Here is a 19,554-nt window from a genome sequence, read left to right on the forward strand (position 1 = left end):
CCAGACGGTTTCACTGGAGAATTCTACCAAACTTTCAGAGAAAAGAATTAACACCACTACTACTAAAGGTATTTCAGAGCATAGAAAAGGATGAAATACTCCCAAACTCATTCTATGAAGCCAGCATAACCCTGATACCAAAACCAGGTAAAGACACCACAAAAAAGAAAATTACTTACCAATATCCCTCGTGAACATAGACGCAAAAATCCTCAACAAAATTCTAGCCAATAGAATTCAACAACAAATCAGAAAAATGATTCATCATGACCAAGTGGGATTTATACCAGGTATGCCGTGATGGTTTAACTTCAGAAAAAGAATCAATGTGCTATCACATAAATAGAACAAAAGTCAAGAACCATGTGATCTTATCAATTGATGCAGAAAAGGCATTTGACAAAGTCCAATACTTATTCATGATAAAAACTCTCAGCAAAATAGGAATAGAAGAGAAATTCCTCAACATAATAAAGGGCGTTTACACAAAGCCAACAGCCAACATCATCCTAAAAGGAGAGAGTTTGAAAGCATTCCCCTTGAGAACGGGAACCAGACAAGGATACCCTTTATCATCACTCTTATTCAACATTGTGCTGGAGGTCCTAGTTGGAGCAGTTAGGCTAGAAAAAGAAAAAAAGGGTGTCCAAATTGGTAAGGAAGAAGTAAAAATATCTCTATTTGCAGATGATATAATCTTATACACAGAAAACCCCCAAAGAATCCACAAGAAAACTACTGGAACTAATAAGAGATTTCAGCAAAGCATCAAGATGCAAGATAAACGTACAAAAATCAGTTGGATTCCTCTATACCAACAAAGAGAGCTTCAACGAGGAAATCACCAAATCAATACCATTTACAATAGCCCCCAAGAAGATAAAATACTTAGGAATAAATCTAGCCAGAAACATAAAAGACATATACAAAGAAAACTACAAGACATTACTATAAGAAACCAAAAAAGACCTGCATAAGTGGGAAAACATACCTTGCTCATGGGTAGAAAGACTCAGCATTGTGAAAATGTCAGTTCTACCCAAAGTGATCTACAGATACAACGCAATCCCGATCCAGATTCCAACGACATTTGTTAATGAGTTGGGGAAACAAATCACCAACTTGATATGGAAAGGGAAGAGGCCCCAGATAAGTAAAGCATTACTAAAGAAGAACAAAGTAGGAGGCCTCACACTACCTGTTTTTAGAACCTGTTTTACTGCCATAGTAGTCAAAACAGCCTGGTACTGGTACAACAACAGATACATAGACCAATGGAACAGAATTGAGAATCCAGATGTAAATTCATCCACCTGTGAGCAGCTGATATTTGACAAAGGCCCAAAGTCCATTAATTTAGGAAAAGACAGTCTCTTTAACAAATGGTGCTGGCATAACTGGATATCCAACTGCAAAAAAATGAAACAAGACCCATACCTCACACCATGTACAAAAACGAACTCAAAATGGATCAAAGACCTAAATATAAAATTGAAAATGATAAAGATCATGGAAGAAAAAATAGGGACAATGCTAGGAGCCCTAATACCCGGCATAAACAGAATACGAACCTTAAGTAACAATGCACAAACACCAGAAGAGAAACTAGGTAACTGGGAGCTCCTAAAAATCAAACACGTAATCTCATCAAAAGACCTCACCAAAAGAGTAAAAAGAAAACCTACAGACTGGGAAAAAATTTTTTGGCTGTGACAAATCTGATCAGCGTCTAATCTCTAAAATCTACATGATACTGCAGCACCTCAACAACAAAAAGACAAATAACCCCGTTAAAAAATGGGCAAAGGATATGAACAGGCACTTCACCAAAGAAGACATTCAGGTGGCTAGCAGACACATGAAGAAATGCTCACAATCATTAGCCATTAGAGAAATGCAAATCAAAACTACGAGATACCATCTCATCCCAACAAAAAACACAAAATAATAAATGTTGGAGCGGCTGTTGGTGGGAATGTAAAATGGTACAACCACTTTGGAAATCAATTTGGTGCTTCCTTCAAAAGCTGGAAATAGAACTACAGCAATCCCACTCCTTCGAATATATCCTAGAAAAATAAGAGCCGTCACACGAATAGATATCTGCACACCCATGTTCATTGTAGCACTGTTCACAATAGCAAAAAGATGGAAACAACGTCGGTGTCCATCAGTGGAAAAACGGATAAACAAATTATGGTATATTCACACAATGGAATCCTACACAACGATAAAGAACAGCAATGAATCCGTGAAACATCTTATAACATACAGGAACCTGGAATACATTATGCTGAGTGAATTTATTCAGTCACAAAAGGACAAATATTGTATAAGACCACTATTATAGAACTCAAGAAAAGGTTTAAACACAGAAGAAAATGTTCTTTGATGGTTATGAGGGTGGGGAGGAATGGAGAGGGTTATTCACTAACTAGATAGTAGACAAGAATTATCTTAGGTGAAGGGAAGGACAGCACACATCACAGGGGAAGTCAGCACAACTGGACTAAACCAAAGCTAAGAAGTTTCCTGAATGCAGCCAAACACTTCGAGGGACAGAGTAGTAGGGGCAGGGGTCTGGGGACCATGGTTTCAGTGGACATCTAGGTCAATTGGCATAACAAAGTTTATTAAGAAAATGTTCTGCATCCCACTTTGGTGAGTGACATCTGGGGTCTTAAAAGCTAGCGAGCAGCCATCTAAGATGCATCATTTGGTCCCAACCCACCTGGAGTAAAGGAGAATGAAGAACACCGTCACAAGGAAAGCGTTAGCCCAAGAAACAGAAAGGGCCACATAAACCAGCGACCTCATCAGCCTGAGACCAGAAGAACTAGATGGTGCCCAGCTACCACCAATGACCGCCCTGACGGGGAACACAACAGAGAGTCCCTGATGGACCAGGAGAAAAGGGGGGTGCATAACTCAAATTCTAGTAAAAAGACCAGACCTAATGGTCTAACTGAGACTGGAGGGACCCCAGAAGACATGGCCCCTGAACTCTCTGTTAGCCCCAAACTAAAACCATTCCCGAGGCCAACTCTTCAGGCAAAGATTAGTCGAGACTATGGAACATAAAAGGATACTCGTGAAGAGTGTGCTTCTTAGCTCAAGTAGATACATGAGACTAAATGGGCAGCTTTTGTTCAGAGCTGAGATGAGAAGGCAGAGAGGGTCAGAAGCTGGTTGAATGGACACGGGAAATCTGGGGTGGAAAGGTGGAGCGTGCTAATGTGCTGTCGCAGTACAGGGAGAGCAACTACGGTCACGTAACAATGTGTGTATATATTTTTGTATGAGAGACTAACTTGAATTGTAAACTTTCACTTAAAGCACGATTAAAAAACAAACCAACAAACAAACTAAAAATAGAACTACCATATGATCTAGCAATTCCTCTCCTAGGTGTATATCCAAGACTTGAAAGCAGAGACTCAGAGACTTGTATACCAGTGTTCACTGTGGCACTATTCACAGTAACCAAAAGGTGGAAACAACCTTAAGTATCCATCAACAGATGAATAGATGAACAACATGTGGTACATAGGTACAATGGAATACTACTCAGCCAGTAGGAGAAACGAAGTCTTAATACATGCTATAATATGGATGGAGCTGGAGGACATTATGCTGAGTGAAATAAGTCAATCATAAAAGGACAAATATTATATGACCTCACTTATATAAAAAGACACGAAAAGGCAAATGTATAGAGAACAAAGTTTATTAGTGGTTACCAGGGATGGGAAGGAGGGAGAAAGGGGGGAGTTAACGGTGATGGAAATATTCCATTGATTAAGGGTAGGGTTGCACAGCTGGTTATTGTAATTGCTATCAATAAGTTGTACACCTGTAAAAAGTTGAGTTGGAAAAAGTCATATAATAGATACATTTACAACAATGACCAAAAAAAAAAAATGCTCTGAATGGAGAGAATGGTGACGATTCTTTAGTCTTTAGTCCTATTATCTCAAATTTAGCTTGGGACAGGAGCAAGATACCTTGAAAGGGGTGCTCTGGAGGTGTTTGTTTTGTGTGGAAATAGAGGCATGAAATGGCACCAACAGGAACTGTCCTGCCTGTTCTCCCCACCCTCCCACAGTAGGCTGTGAAACTGAGCTTTAGACTCGGAAGTCATGTTTACCTAAAACACCTGAGCATTTTGAAGCTGTAGTCATGGGGTACAGCTGGATTCTGATTCAGGTGGAGACAGCCAAGGCAGTGGCTGGAGGACAGCCCCGTGAGGACTCCCTGGAGACAGAGCCACTGGCAGAGCTGGCTGCCTCTGAGCCCCAGGTGGCCCCCTTCAGGTACTTTCAGCCCTCATCCCATGGTTGCTCAGAAACCAGAGGGGGTGCTGGTCAAGGTGGGCTGCTCTGGGGAGGAGATGGCATGAAGCCCCTGAGTACGCACATTAAATAAGTGGGCCACAAAAAGCTGGATTGGTAGTAATGGCTGTATAAGTGAGATGCTTCTGTTATAATTGAGGAGGCTTTTTAGAAACTGACCTAAGTTCATATGGGCCTGTTGGTTAGAGGCAGAATTTCTGTGGCTGCCCTGGGATTGGTTGGAACACATTGCTAGAGCCAGGGAGGTAGTTAAACACAAGTGACGTTAACACAACCGGTTAATGGGACCTTAGCCGGAAAGACCTGCCTTCCCCTTGGGTACTGTGATAGGCAGGGTAGCACGTGAAGACCCAGGCCCCATTTCTCAAGAGCCCTTCAGATTTACTATGTGACCTTTTTTTTGATATATTCTGTAACTTCCAAAGAGCAGACTATCTGAAAATTTTTTTTAAGAGTTTTGTGAACCAACAGAAATAAGTGGCAATTCATTTGAATATTTGGTATTTCCTCTCTGCTGTGTTTTCACGTAAGGGAATCTAGTGGTTGTGCTTTCCGTTGGAGTTTTTGGTTTGGGCATATGAAGATCAACGTGGTAGGCAGCATGACATAGTGGAGGAAGCTCAGGACTGGGGTCAGGATGCGTGGAGGTGAGCTTGCTGGGCACACAGTGTGACCCTGGCAGAGCTCTCCCAGCTGAGCCTCCGTTGGCTTGTCTGTCCAGTGACGGGGCTGAGCGTGGCAATCTCAGCTTTAATGTTCTCTGGTTTACTGAGGAAAGACCTTGCTTCGGAAGCAGAGAGTCAGCCTTTATTTCATGGCACACATCAGCTTCTCTCCTCTTTGTTCAGTTTGCCTGCAGGCTCTGCCAGTGCTCGACTAGAGCGTGTAGAGAAGGTGCGATGACGGGCAGCGCGGGCGCAGTGCTCCCTGAGCCCAGCACCTCCCTGGCACAGTGACGAGGCAGCCCCTTCCTTTCCTGTTGGCTAAGCCTCACCAGGAATAGATTTCCTTGCGATTAGGGAAATGCCTGCATTTAGGATGCACCACGGAGCTGTGTGTTATTTCTCTGTCGCTTCTCCAAGAAAATAGTACATGCTGAATTAAGTTTTATGTTTTTGTTCACGCTTAATGGCACCATTGAAAACCAAGAACTTGCCAGCCATATCACTGTGGTGCTCGTAGGAGGAAAGGCAGAGTCCATTTTCCAGTGAGATTTGTCTTCCAACGTAGGGAACAGGGCACTGGCCTCTGAGAGGACACAGGGTTGCGCCATGGTCACACCTGTGAAAGATGACTCCTAACAGGCCTCTCCCCCCACCCTCCAGGCTTGGGCAGATGCCTTCCGGAGCAGTCCAGACCTCACTGGCGTCGTGCACATATACGAGGAGCTGAAGAGAAAAGGGGTCGAGTTTCCCATGGCAGACTTGGACGCTCTGTCTCCAATACACACACCACAGCGGGTAAGTGTCCAGCTGGCATGTTTTAGAAAGACCTATGGAAGAACTGGCTAGCCCACTGCCACCACCCTTCTGGTGCTCCATTTGAATTACTTGCCATCATGTGTTCTTAAGACTCAAGGGTGTTTCTTTTTAATAATGGGACTGGGACAGCTGGCTGATGGGTGATTAAGTGGCAGCAGTGTCTTCCCCCAGTTCTCACACTGGCTGAGGAAAAGTATAATAGAGAGATCAGTTCAGGTGGTCTCATGGGCCCAGCTGCTTGGGTGGACCCTCCTGTGTGTGCCATTAGCAGTTGCTTTTCAGAGACCCCTAGAGTTTGGGTGGGACCCCATCATCTGTCCCTTGGGAGCACCAGAACACCTCCGCCTTGGCTGCTGCAGAGCGGTTGACGTCACTGGCCACAGGCAGCTGTCCGAGTCAAATGGAGCTAAAGTTTACTTTGAGCTGTGAGTGTTCAGCATCAATCCAGACCCTCTTGAATTCTATCAGCCTGGGCTTCAAAGCCCAGGAGAGGCCCTCTCATGGCACCCTACTGGGGCTGTTCCAGTGCCATAGTAGGCAAGCTCCATGAGGGGCCACTCTGTGCCTAGAAGTAGATAAATGCAGTTGATGCCACTGTCTTCTTGCAGTGAAGCCCGCACCGGTATGGGTGGTGACCAGCTCCTGGGGGCCTGGGGAGAGCCAGCACAACTCCAGAATCCGGGAAAGGCACCTCATCCCAGTACACCTGGCCTTGCTGGTCCCCTCTGTGAAATAGGCTTTGAGGCCAGCATGCCTGCGCAGGTCTCTTGGACTAGGTGAGGTAATGTCCAAGAGGTTAGCCGAGATTCCCAAAGGGAAAGCACAAGAAATTGTCCTTTCCAGAACATTGTTCTCATTATGATCCCTGCAAACTGCTCACCAGGCTCTGCGGAGTAACCACTGCCTGTTTCATTCTTCTAATAAAGGCCTGAAACAGTGCTGTTGTGCCTGTAACTACAAGGGACACTTGGTACACTGCACATTACTGTTTCCATTAGCCTATCTGTGAGGGCCAAAATGTAATCTTAGGGTACCCAATACAAACTCATGATCAGCAAAACCTGCTAGCAGCCCTCCCGTCACTGGGACCCAGCAGTTTAGTAGTGGGAACCACAACAGAGAGCTCAGAGAATCTCCCTCTGCGTCGTGAGTTGCTCTGCTGACTGTGGAGGAGAGCAGAGGGAGGTGCCGCAGGGAGCCTCACCTAATCAGGGAGAGATGGCTCTGAGAGGTTAGGTGAGCCTCGTCAGGCCGGTGGCAGTGCTGGCTCTGCCTCACTCAGGCAGTGGTGATGGGAGGTGCTGTCCAGGGTGGGGTAGGCCCTCTGGCCCAGCCACCAGGCAGTTTAAGTGAACAGAGGACTTTGTTGTTGCCGTGCCAGAGCGTCCCCGAAGTGGATCCTGCCGCGACCATGCCCAGGCCCCAGTCGCAGACGAGTGCCGGCTCCTTTTCCTCGCCTCCTGCTCCCTTCTCGGCTCCACAGGCCCCGCCTCTGAGTGTGACTGGCCCCATCACAGCCAACTCAGAACAGGTACTTGCATACTTCCAGGCCTCAGGCAAGCCAGCTGGCTGGCCTTTTCCACACTTCCAGGAGACCATAGAGGCCTCCCCATGCCAGGAACTTGCTAGGTGTTGGGGACACAAAGATGGAAGGGCCATTCCCTTCTCTCGAGGACTCAGAGGAGAGTAGGGGGACAGATGCAAAGACAGTCATGATGCAGTGCAGTCTGCCCGGTGAGGAGCAGGCACAAGTGACCTGTGAGCACAGAGTTCAGCAGTGCCTGGAGGGCAGTTGGCCAGGGGACCTGACACCAATGGGGATCTAGAAGCAGGAGTAGGGACAGTCGGGTGAAGTGGTACCGGAAGCACAGAGGAGCCCAGCTCTTTTGGGCAGCACGCGGTTTTTCTGGAGAACAGGGGTATGTGCAAGGTCCGATGGAGAGGAGACCATGGCAAAGGATGCAGCCAAAAGCCTGGGGGCGGGGCTGAGTCGTGGAAGGCCTTGCGTGTCCTGCAGAGTGGTGCAGATGTATCCTGTGAGAAAGGAGAGCCGTTGGAGGCTCTTAAAGAGGCAGGTGACACACCCAGCAAGGTCTCTGTGGTGGCTGAAGTCAGGGTTAGGGTTAGGTCCACCTGTATACCAGATCCTGCCCATCTTCCCTATGTCATTTCCTGATGTGCTAACTCAGTTCTAATCCCAAACTGGATTTTTTAGATTAATTGTAAAGGCTGATTTTTAGATGAATCTATAGAATTTTCATTAGTTAAAATTTGGGAATTGTTCAGACTTGGAAAAAAAATCTATCAAATGCTCATATTTTCAAATTCCTTACTTAATATTGTGACAACGTCCCTATTATAGAAACTCATTTAAACAGGGGATCCAAGCGATTATGTCTAGTGAATGGAAATGCAGTGCCAGGGCCTTGCAGTTCCCTGCCAGCTCTGAAGAGAGAGGTAGGGTGAACAGGAGAGAGTGAGCCAGAGTCCGACAGGCCTGGGCCTGTGTCCCTGCTGGGCTACTGACTACCAGAGGCTGTGCTCAGCTCATGAGACCTTGGGCTCCTCATCAGCAAAACAGAGATGACCCTCCCCTTTTATCCCACTGGGCGGTTGTGAGCATGACAGGCAGCAGGGAGAGGGCCTCTTGAGAGTCACCCAATACTGTGTGTACTCAGGGGCAGGAAGCAAGGCCCACGTCTGAGATACGGGTTTACACTGGCTGTGGGCTTCAGTTCACTGTACGCGGCCCTTCCTTGTTACCAAGAATGGCCAGGACCTTCCCTAAAAGGAAGCCATTGGGAAGGTCTCTGACTACAGACCCTGTGTCTATGGACAGAACTGTGCCCCCTTCTACTCAGAGGGAGGGCAGAGTGTCTTGAAAGCTGGACAGTGATTGGGACCTTTTACCAACTTGCCACCAGTGATTTGGTGCTCTGGAAAAGCACTCGCCAGAGCTAGACAGCAAGAGGAGGGAATGGATGGGTGAGAGGGCATGAGGAGTACAGAGTGGTCCCTGAGGCCTGTTGCCCTGGGGAAGACGGAAGCAGAGGCAGGCAGGTACCGTAGCATTCCTGTGCCTCCCTGACCAGAGCATCTTCTCAGCCAAGACTTTGCAGAGGGCAGTGTGGACCATCTATCAGGAGGAGCCCAAGGCAGAGACCAAGTCTCTTGGGACCTAGATCAGCTACCTGGATGACCATTCATCCATCCATCCCTCTATCCAGCAAACATTTGTCAAGGTCTCTTGTACGTGTCCCCTAAAGAGGCGCCCACGAGTACAGGAACAGCTGCTATAGATACTGCTATGGCAGGCTGTGCAGGGAGTGGTGGGTGAGGAGGGGGACATGGGAGTGGTCATTCCACCTCAGGGCAGGGCAGGGTGTCAGGAAAGGCTTCCTTGAGCACATGTTGTTGGGCAGTCAGAAGTCAGGAAGAGTGGTATCCATACCAGCCTCTGGATTCTCAGCAGGAGAGAGGGAGCTGATAGCACACATGTGCCAGGCCTGAACCCCAGGTAATGACAGCAACCCTATGAGGTGCAGTTATTATCAGCACTTTTCTGTAGGTGAGGAAACATGCTCAGAAAGGCGAAGGTCCATCTTTGGAGTCACGGCTGCAGTAGAGCCCCATGCTCACGGGAATCTTCTGGTGTTCTCCAGGTGTCCGGGACAGCTCTCGACTTCCGTCAAGTGTTACTGTTCTCCTACCCCTGAGTGAGCATGTCTGTGGGACCAGATAGGCATTTCTATGCAGATTCTTTTATAACACCTCATGGTGGGCAAGGGTGCGGGACCTGATCTGGGCAGAGTGCTGGAGACTGAGAAGAGGCTTGCAGCGTCCCTGGTGCAGCAGAGAAGGCTCAGGCCTGAGCCCAGAGCCAGGCTTTGGGAGCTGCCCCTTTGGGACAGGCAGGCTGGATAGTTTTCCAAGGGACTGTGGAACCGGTAGGAAGCTGCCCTCGTTCTTGCCACACCGGAAAAGTGAAGTTCACACCAGCCAGCCTCCCAGAGCAGTGTAACAGTTAGAATATAAACTCCTAGGGTACTGAGTCTGTAACCGCAGAGTTCATGAGGTAGCTCAGTCCTTGAGGTCCTTGGAGACTGTGCACTCTACCACTTTCATTTAAAGAGCAGAAATGGAGGTCCAAGGGTCAAGTGACATGTCAGGGCCACATCATGGAGGAGCCAGGTCTGAAAACCAGTTCAGTTCCCCCTCTTCCACCATGCAGAGCCTCTGCCACGGTGTCACGGGCCAGTCAGGGACCACAGGCTTCTGGTGACCAGCGCTTTCTGGAATGAGCTCACCTCCCGTCCGTGACTTCCTCAGTACCACCACCACCTTCGCTCGCGAATTGGCGTGAGACTGAAAGGTTTCTCCTATGACGCGCATTCAGAAGTGTGACGTAGATTTCACAGTGAATGGGACTGTCACCTGCTTGTAGAGCAAGTGTGCTCTGATACTCCAGGCAAGGGTTGACTGACCTCTCCTTCTTGCTTACCTCCTTCCCTGCCCCTAACAGATTGCCAGGCTGCGGAGCGAACTAGACATTGTTCGAGGAAACACAAAAGTCATGTCTGAGATGTTAACAGAAATGGTCCCTGGGCAGGAGGATTCATCCGATCTGGAGTTGCTGCAGGTGAGGTGGACCTCATGCTGTGGAGCTCTGGTCCTGAGCCCCAGAGCAGGGGCCTGCGGGTGACACTACACTGCACACACACGGGGCAGGCCCCCACTCAGGGTGGCGGCAGTGGGGCAGGGTGGGGCTAGAGGACGCTGTTGTCACTTAGCCTCACGTTTTTCGATGCATTTTCTTTCAGACTTTTTTCTATGTATATTTTAAATGTACTTGAGAACATGCTATGCATACAGTTTTGTGTGTTGCTTTGTTCCCTTAATGTTATGTCATACACATTTTGCAGCAGGGCCTCTTAAACGTTTAATGCGGGTAGGAACCCTTGTAGTCACCCTTTACCCCCAAGACATTCTTAAGACCGAGATGAAGCTTGAAGCTCCTTTCGTTTCCGAAATGCTGAGGATTCCCAGGCTGGAAGTTGCTCACATCATGGTTCCAGGGAGCTGTTGCTAACTGTCTCCTCTACCTCTTGGCCCCTGTACTCTGGGAACATGGCAGAAGGTGGCCCCAGGAGCAGGGAGGCTTGGAGTACTGCCACAGACTAGAGATCAGGGACCCTGTCTCAGGCCTACTTCCCAAACCAGCCCAGGCCAGAGCTGGAAAGCAGACCTCTCCCTGCCCGGCTCAGAACGCTCTGGACTTTGTAGAGGATAGCAGCAGCACTGCCTTTAGGAGCAGTGACCTTCTGGAGGGCTAGGGAAGAATGCTGTAAACTGGCAGTGCCACATCTCACCAGATGAGGCCAGGTGCTTGGAGTGAACAGGTCAGCAGCCAGGCTAGCGTGGTGAGGTTGCAGAGTGCCTCATGACATGCCTGCTGTTCCTGTTTTTATCTGGCACGAAGTCACCCTTGGCTCACACCGGCAGCCCACGCAAGCTCAGCTCTCAAGACCCACCCTTCAGGAATGCACTCCACCAGGTGCAGCCTGGTCCCAAGCTTCTCTTTGTCGAACCCCATCCGCTCTGAAGCCCTTAGCTCCTGTGGGGGTACAGGTAGGTTAGAGGCCTCCTGTGGGCCTAGCGCAGAGCAGAGCCCGAAAGGGGCAGAGATGAATGAGCCACAGTCCCTGCTCTGGAAGAGCTCCCAGCTTAGTGCAAGAGACAGACAGAGAGAGCTCATTAATGGAAGCTGCAGTGTCAGGCCACTCCTGAAGCCAAGACAGGTCCCTCAGCCCAGCCCGAGTGGGGAGAATGGCCTCCCCCGAGTTCCCAGGCCTTACTCTGGACCCCTGCATCCAGCCAGGTTTCCTCACTTCAGCAGTCTGGCTGTCCACTTGCCACTCACCATGACACCCAGCCCCCTTTAAAGAATCCTTGCTGGCCTCTGCTTCCAGCTGTAGAAGAAGTTCTGCCAGGCATTACCAAGATGCACAGGAATCTGAGGTCAGCCCAGAAACCGAGAGGGCCTCTTGAGGCCTCTTTGTGCTGTGTCAGCCTTGGAATTCCTGCTGATGGGGGTTTACAGTGGACAGAGCTGAGCTCCTGGCAGCAGGGGTGAGCTGAACAAAGCCAAGATGTTTCCAGACAGCCTGAGCAGACCCAGACAGCAGGAGCATTGTATGTGTGCACGTATGCATGCGTGTGTGCATGTGTGTTTATGTGTGTGCATGTGTGTGTGTGCATGTGTGTGTGACTGTGCTTTTTTTGTAAAATAAGCCTATCAGCCAAGACAAACAGAACCTAATCTCCTTGCATCAGCTCACAGTTTTCAAAAATAGGTTGCTTCCCATGACGTTTTTCTTCCCTCTGTTTTGTTCCAACTCTGAGCCTACCAGCTCTCCTGCTATCTTATAAATCAAACAGAGGAAGAACTATTCTGGGTGCCAGTGGGAGGGCAGGAGGCTCTCCTTCAGCATGGGAAACCCAGGCTTTGGGTAGTGCTGTGTGAAACAGACCTGGCTCCACTGGCTGGTGGCATCGCTCCTCAGTCATTGCTGACACCGTCCCCGTCTTCTCCCCCAGGCCATCAGGAGCCAGCTGGGCAGGGTCTCTCCAGGGTCAGGGCCACCCTAAACAGCAAGCCTCCTACATGGGAAAATACCACAGTCTACTTGGAGTGTGATGGCCTCAGAATGTGCCCCAAGGACCCCCTCAGTCAGGCTGGAGGGCAGCCAGCTTACTCTGCTTGGATGTTCTCCAGAGCTCCCGGCAGTGGCCAGGGCCATGGAAGTAAACACATTCATTACCAGCCTCAGTATGCATGCCAACAGGAGCTGCCTCACCCGAGTGTAGTGGCTGGATGGGAGGTGGAGAGGGTGGGAGGCAGATGACAGCACAGGGCACACTGACCTGGCAGCTTATGTAGAGCAGCAGGGAAGGTTGGTAGTGAGAGCCATTTGCCTGAGGACTCCAGAGAGGTGGTCAGCATTGAGGGGAGGCAGAGACCATCCCCCCTGCCTCAGACCTGTGTGGTAGCCCTCAGGACAGATTTGTCAGGACACCAGCCAGCCGAGCCAGCACTCCTCCTCTGGCTCTCTGTCAGTCGTTCTCACTCGAGCTGAGCTGGAAGAGACTTTCTGGGCCGCTTGTCCTACCCAGCCCTGTACTCAGGTTTCCTTCTCAGCACCTCGCTTAGTGCCTGCTTGGCTTTTCCTGACACCCATAGTGACAGGCCATTCTCGGCAGCCCCTGGAGGCACTCAGTGCTAAATATATTTCTGTGTTAAAATACGGGCAGCAGCATGGCGGGGTAGAAAGAGCATGGCCTTTAGAATCACTTAGGTTCAAATCCTGACCCTATCAGGAGCTTGGTGACTTTAGGGAAGTCACCTGATCTCTGTAAGTCTCATTCCCCTCCCTCTATAGATGGGAAGTAATCATTCCTCCTTGTAAGGATTGGAAATCATATACATAGAGTGCCTAGTCCAGTGCTGGGCACAGGTAAGTCCGCTGCAAACTGCAGCTCCCGTGGTTAGGGTTGGAAAACCCTTCTGTTCATTGAGCTCCAGCCTGTCTTCCTGCACCTTTCATCTTTCCTCTTTCTCCTGGTGGTCCTTAAATCTTTAAAGACTGCCATAACCACCCCCCCACCACGTTGACATGGTACAAGTGTGGCTGTTGGATGCCCATCTTGTAAATGAACATGCACGTCTCAGCAAGAGGCAGATATTATAAAACCAAGAGCTTCCATCAGCTGAAACCCTCCACCTCTTTACTGTGTGTCTGTTAGGCTGTACCTTCCTCTTCCTGTGCCAGGGCGCTTGGGTTTAGGGCCCAAAATGTGAGACTTTGCATTTATCCCCACAGAAGTTCGTGCCCTTAGCTTTAGCCTGTAAGGTAAGTTTTCTGGGATCTTTAAAGATCCTGTTTCTGCCATTTGATTTGCCCTATCTCTCCCAAATTAACCTATTGAGCTTTGTCTTTAATTAATAATAACTTAATTAATCCGATGATACCAAAAATGGGCATTCCTACATAGCCACCTATCAGGTAATAAAGGAGCCTCGTCCAAGCCATTTCTTCTAATAGCAGATGGTATATTTTCTCTTGCTTCTTGCATCTCATTTCAACAAAAATGGAATGGCCACGGCTGTTTTCTCTAGAGAAATCTGGTTTATTCTACATGTTTAGCTTCATTATTCCCCCTTTTTCTTCAACAAAGAGCGTCTTATTCCTCCCCTCTTCTCTGTAGCCACAGAAAACAGATCTTTAGGACCTTATCCCACGCTCCTTAGAACTTGGAGAGGGTTCAGAGAAAACCCATAAAGATGATTAAAAGATATTTTTGTGAGGTAGGAATGAGAATGTCCCTTGAAGAAAAGATAAAGGCATTGGGATTAATTAGACAGAAAGAAAGGATGTTTTAATAAGGTGTTCTGGTAGATGGAAGTTTTGTGCACAAAGAACAGTGACTAGCTGTACTCCCCTCTGCTGAGGACCAGAAATTGAGGAACCGGAGCAGAAATCTTCAGCACTTGGGAGATCCTATTGCAGAGTGGTAAGGTGGCTGGTTGAGCTGTGGCTCTGGTGTCTTAGGACTGGGAGAACACCACTTTGTCTGGGTGGTTTGGGAGTGGAGGGCAGCAGAGGCGGGTCTCCCAGCTGAGCCAGCCGAGAACCTGGTTGTGGCTGATACTGTGGAGTGCCAAGAGACTGGGCAGCTGGTTTTTGGGGTGCAAAAACTTAGTGCTCCATCCTTCCTGGCTTCCATTCCATTTCACTTCTTTTTAGGACAGTAACTTAAAAGGTTGGAGAAGGAGATGATGAATCTTTCTCTGTGCAGACACCCTTAGAGATCATCTTTGTTTCAGAAGCCCCTAGCCAGAGTCTTTGGGCCTATCCTCAGGTGCAGCTCTGGAAAGCCTGGCCAGGCTACTCCTCAGAATCAGAGCATCTCAGCTGTGCCTGCAGGGGTGGGGGCCTCTCCCCACCACCCAAGCAGGAGGCAGTGGGGAAAGAGGCAGCAAAAGCATCCCATGAGTCATTACATTTTATGTCCTCGGGCCGCATTCTTCCTCCAAGCCAAGGTTATAATTTTAGAGCTAGTAGAAACCTCTGAAATCTAGTACTTTCCAAACAGTTTTTTAAAGTAGTGGAAGCTTTTTTCCACTAACAGAAGTCTACAGAGGTCCACGGTGTTTAAAGTAGGTAAAAGCAGAGCAGCCTGGCTGCAGTGGGGGTGCCCCAAACCTGTGCTGTGAGGCAGCTGAGGCGCCTCAGTGGCATATGCAGGACTTCACCTGCATCCACCCCCTTGCTTTACACATGGAGAAACAGGCCCTGAGAGTACTGGAGATGAAGATCATGTCCAGTCCCAGGCTACTTGCTGACAGCAATTAGTACTGAGTGCCCAGCTGGCTGAGGTTTCTTGTAGGAGACCGAAGTGGGCCTGCCTTCTTCCCACCCGAGGTTCTGGTGCTAGGTGTGAGTACCCATGTTTTTGAGACACTCCCTGCAGGCTGCTGAAGGATCTGGTTTGGTTTTCCCGTTAATCCCATGGACAGTCCTTGAGGCCTGCTGTTTGTCCCGGGGCTTCAGTGGTTTGTGGTACAAGTGAAGGGGCTGGTCATCACTTGGTGGGGATAAGGACAAGCTGGAGGCCTACCTGGAGGAGTTTGATGGCAGTCTGCATCAGCAGGGACCTGCAGGGGGGTGTGTCCACATTGCTGTGGGAGTCTCGAGGGAGTAAGGGTGTTGGGCGAGGCCGCAGAACACGTGCTGGGTGGGTGGAGGTAGAGGAAAGGGAAGGCGGGCAAAACCAACACTGCAGAGTGTTGATGGTGGATCTAGGTGGTGGGTATGCCGTATTCCCCATAAAATTCTGTCAACTTTAGACATTTTCCGGTTAAATATTGGGGTGAGGGAATATCCTGGGGCCTTGAAAGATGAGTAGGAGTTTGTTCGATGGAAAAGGAGGTGAGGGGACAGTACAGGCAGATGGCCAACTTCTCAGGGGCCCCTGAGCGATGTGGGCTAGGGCCTGAGGACTCTGCTAACCTCCAAAGCCTGAGGTGTGTTTGAAGATGGGTTTGGGGTCTGCTGGGAATTTTGGGAGTGTGGCCGCCTGGTTCCCACCACACACTCCCCTCCCCCACCAGCTTGCAGGTCCTGAGCCTGTGATTGGCCCACAGTTTGTAGAGGACTGACAGATCTTTCCCTCTCCCCTCCCCAGCCAAGGGCAGCCAGGGCTTGCTGCTGGGCAGAGGCACAGGGTGGAACCACATCTTCCTGCATAGATTGGCCTGGTGGGGTCTGCCTTTGCTGGCAGGAGTGTCACAGAGCTGCAGCTTGAGGTTCTTTTGCTCATCGGAGATTTTTCAGACCCTTGAGTGCTGGAGCAAGGCAAAGCCCTAGGTACTGGCTGGTCCAGTCCCCACCTGCACATCCAGGAGGGTAGTGATCCCCACAATGACACAGGAAGGGTCCCTGGCAGATAAGCAGTGGCTGCAAGCCTCTCTTCTCAGTCCCCACCTCCCAGCCACATCCTGCTCCTGTCCGCAGCCAGGTCCACTGGCAGTGCTTCATCCAGCATCTGGGCCAAGCGTTGGCCCAGTCTCCCTTTCTCCTGGGCAGGGGAGTGGTGGTGGGAGGGGAGGGGCTAGTCAACCTAAAGCCATACCCCCTTCTTAGCCCTAAGGCAGTGGTGCTTATTTGTATTTTTAACTATCTAGTGTAAATAAGGAGCCCTGGTGGCGTAGTGGTTAAGTGCTCAGCTACTAACTGAAAGTTTGGTGGTTCGAACCCACCAGCCACTTCTCAGGACAAAGATGTGGTAGTCTGCTTCTGTAAAGATTACCCATTGCTATTGAGTTGATTCCGACTCATAGTGACCCTGTAGGACAGGGTAGAACTGCTCTATAGGGTTTCCAAGGCTGTAAACTTTACAGAAGCAGACTGCCACATCTTTCTCCCATGGAGTGTCTGGTAGGTATGGTACTTCTATTTTAAGGAAGCGCCACCAGACTTTTTGGTTAGCAGCCAAGCACTTAACCACTGCGCCACCGGAACTGCCCCATGGCATTTCCAAGGCTGTAGCCTTGGTGATGCTGGTGAACTCTGCTGTAGCCTTGGAAATGCTATGGGGCAGTTCCATTTTGTCTTATAGGGTCACTAGAAATCAACTCGACAGCAACAGGTAGTATGAATAAGCTCTGTGCATGATTGTTTTGCATTGTTCTCTTGAGTCCTTGTTGGAGTCCTTCATGTTGTGGAATGTGGCCGCTGCTTTCATACGTCTGGGAGTGTTGTGTTTTGTATGCTGGCTTGCCGTGTCAGCTCCCTCGTGAGCACACTTCATTTCTGCTGGCTTTCCTGCGTGTCATTGCTGTCCCTGTGGTGACCGGGTTCCGCCTGGCTAGTCTGTTGGCACACGTGGCAGCCACGTTGGGGCAATCCAAGGCCAGGTCGGCTCTGGGCACCCCTCTCCTAGCTGGCCTGGGAATAAGAGTCAATCCTCATTGAAGCAGGTGGCATCATTTTGCTGTGTTTTACTTTTTGCGGGATATTAGTATCTCCTGCAGTTACTTTTTGGTGTTCACCTCTTGTTGTTAATTCTAAGGCTTGTCTGTGTGTTTATAAATGCTTACTTCTGGGTCAGCAAGACGTGGGAAAAGTCCTGGAGAGGGAACGTTAGATTCTGGGTGAACAAAAATTGCCCATTTTCTGAGAGAAGAGTGCTGGGAAGAAGGCCGAGCTCAGGTAGGTAACTAAGCAGAGGACTGTGATGATGGTTTGAGGGGACCGAGGAGTCAGAGTGCCTTAGAGTCAAGGTCCCTGAGACAAGACAAGCAGGAACACCAGACTGATGACCTTTGATACTCTCCTCCCTCCCAGCCTAGCCCGATTCTGATCCCTCTCCTTCCTCTATGGAAGTATGGCCCCGCTGGGCCGATGGGGCTTGGTAGCTCCTGGGAGCACCACACTGGGGGTCTGGAGAGCGAGATGGTGAGCAGGAGGTGATGTGCTTTAAGCCCCACACTCCCAGGAATGACACTGCCTTCTCCAAAACCTAGGGTGAGGAGTCTTAGGAGAACCAAGAGTAGGAGTCTGCAGCAAAAAACCGGAAGGTCCAGATACTGGGCCTGCTTTCCCGATTGACCAAAAGAGACTTATACTACCTGGCTTTGCAGAGGGCACAGAAGGGGTAGAACTGAGACAAGGGCAGCGGGGCAGCAGCAGGGAGCCTGTACCCAGCAGGGTGACCAGGGCCAGGGCCTCTCTGAGGGGAGTTCTCTTCGTAAGGTGAACGCCAGATGACTTGTGCCTGGCTGCCCAAATCTGGGTACCTTCTACCTGACAAATGCAGCTGCACTTGGGAGAGTCCACGTGGCCCACGTGGGTTGGCTTTGTTCCTCAGTTACCCCTCAGGAAGGAGCCCTGGCAGCAGGAGCAGACCATCCCTGCAGGCTGGCCTTCAGCTGAGCAGATTATCTCTGTGATGGCCCAGTCTGTGGAGGGGCACCACTCTTACCTGCAGGGTCAAACCTAGGACACTTGTCACCCTTCAGAGTGAAGTAGCTGTGTGTGTACATGCACCCACTTGTGCATGTGTAAGGGAACACTTGATACATTGGGCTGTGTGTGTGTGAACATACATGTGTATGCATGAGTGTATGTGCACACCCGTTTGTGTGCATGTAAGGGAACACTTTTGATACCTTGGACTGGGTGTGCATGTGCACATGGGTGTGTGTGTGTTGCACCCACTTGTGTGTGTGTAAGGGAACACTTCTGACACCTTGACTGTGTGTGTGGACATGCACATGTGTGTGTGTGTGCATGTGTGTGTACCCACTTGTGTGCATGTAAGGGAATACTTGATACCTTGGACTGTGTGTGTGCAAGCATACACACGTGTGCGTGCAAGCATACACACGTGTGCATGAGTGTGTGTGCACACCCATTTGTGTGCATGTAAGGGAACACTTTTGATACTTTGGACGGGGTGCGCACGTGCACATATGTGCGTGTGTGTGCATGTGCGTGTACCCATTTGTGTTCATGTAAGGGAACACTTGATACCTTGGCTCTATGTGTGTGCGTGTGGGTGTGGGTGTGTGTGCATGTACCCACTTGTGTGTGTGTAAGGGAACACTTGATACCTTGGCTCTGTGTGTGTGCACACATGCATGTGTATGTGCACGTGTGTGTGCATGCATCCACTTGTGCACATGTAAGGGAACACTGTTTTAAAAAATTTCTTTCCCATACAAAAATTTATACATACATTGTTATGAAACTCTAATTGCTCTCCCCATACTGTGACAACATACTCCTTCTTTCCACCCCTAATTCCCCATGTCCATTCAACCAGCTCCTATCCCTCTCTGCCTTCACATCACCTCTGGACGGAAGCTGCCCCATTTAGTCTCTTGTATCTACTTGCGCTAAGAGGCACACTCATGAGTATCACTTTATGTCCCATAGTCTAGTCCAATCCCTGTCTGAAGAGTTAGCCTCGGAAATTGTTTTAGTTCTGGGCTGGTAGAGAATCCAGGGGCCATGCTTTCCGAGGTTCCTCCAGGTCTCAGTCAGACCATTAAGTCTGATCTTCTTACTAGAATTTGAGTTCTGCACCCCACCTTTTTCCTGCTCCATCAGGGACTCTCTGTTGTGTTCCCTGTCAGGGTGGTCATTGGTGGTAGCCAG

The 19,554-nt window shown here is 49.5% G+C and overlaps 1 protein-coding gene across 1 annotated transcript in view; it reads left to right on the forward strand.

Annotated features, from left to right (window-relative positions):
* The window catches only part of TOM1L2 (target of myb1 like 2 membrane trafficking protein), a 169,696-nt gene that overhangs the window by 128,530 nt on the left and 21,612 nt on the right, over window positions 1-19,554 (forward strand). Inside the window, exons 5-7 of the mRNA XM_004381009.2 lie at window positions 5,678-5,812; window positions 7,215-7,364; window positions 10,356-10,472. Of these exons, the coding sequence (XP_004381066.1) occupies window positions 5,678-5,812; window positions 7,215-7,364; window positions 10,356-10,472 (402 nt within the window). The remainder of the gene's footprint in view (window positions 1-5,677; window positions 5,813-7,214; window positions 7,365-10,355; window positions 10,473-19,554) is intronic.

The sequence above is a fragment of the Trichechus manatus genome, unplaced genomic scaffold, assembly GCF_000243295.1.
Source record: "Trichechus manatus latirostris isolate Lorelei unplaced genomic scaffold, TriManLat1.0 scaffold00080, whole genome shotgun sequence".
Classification (NCBI taxonomy): Eukaryota; Metazoa; Chordata; class Mammalia; order Sirenia; family Trichechidae; genus Trichechus; species Trichechus manatus.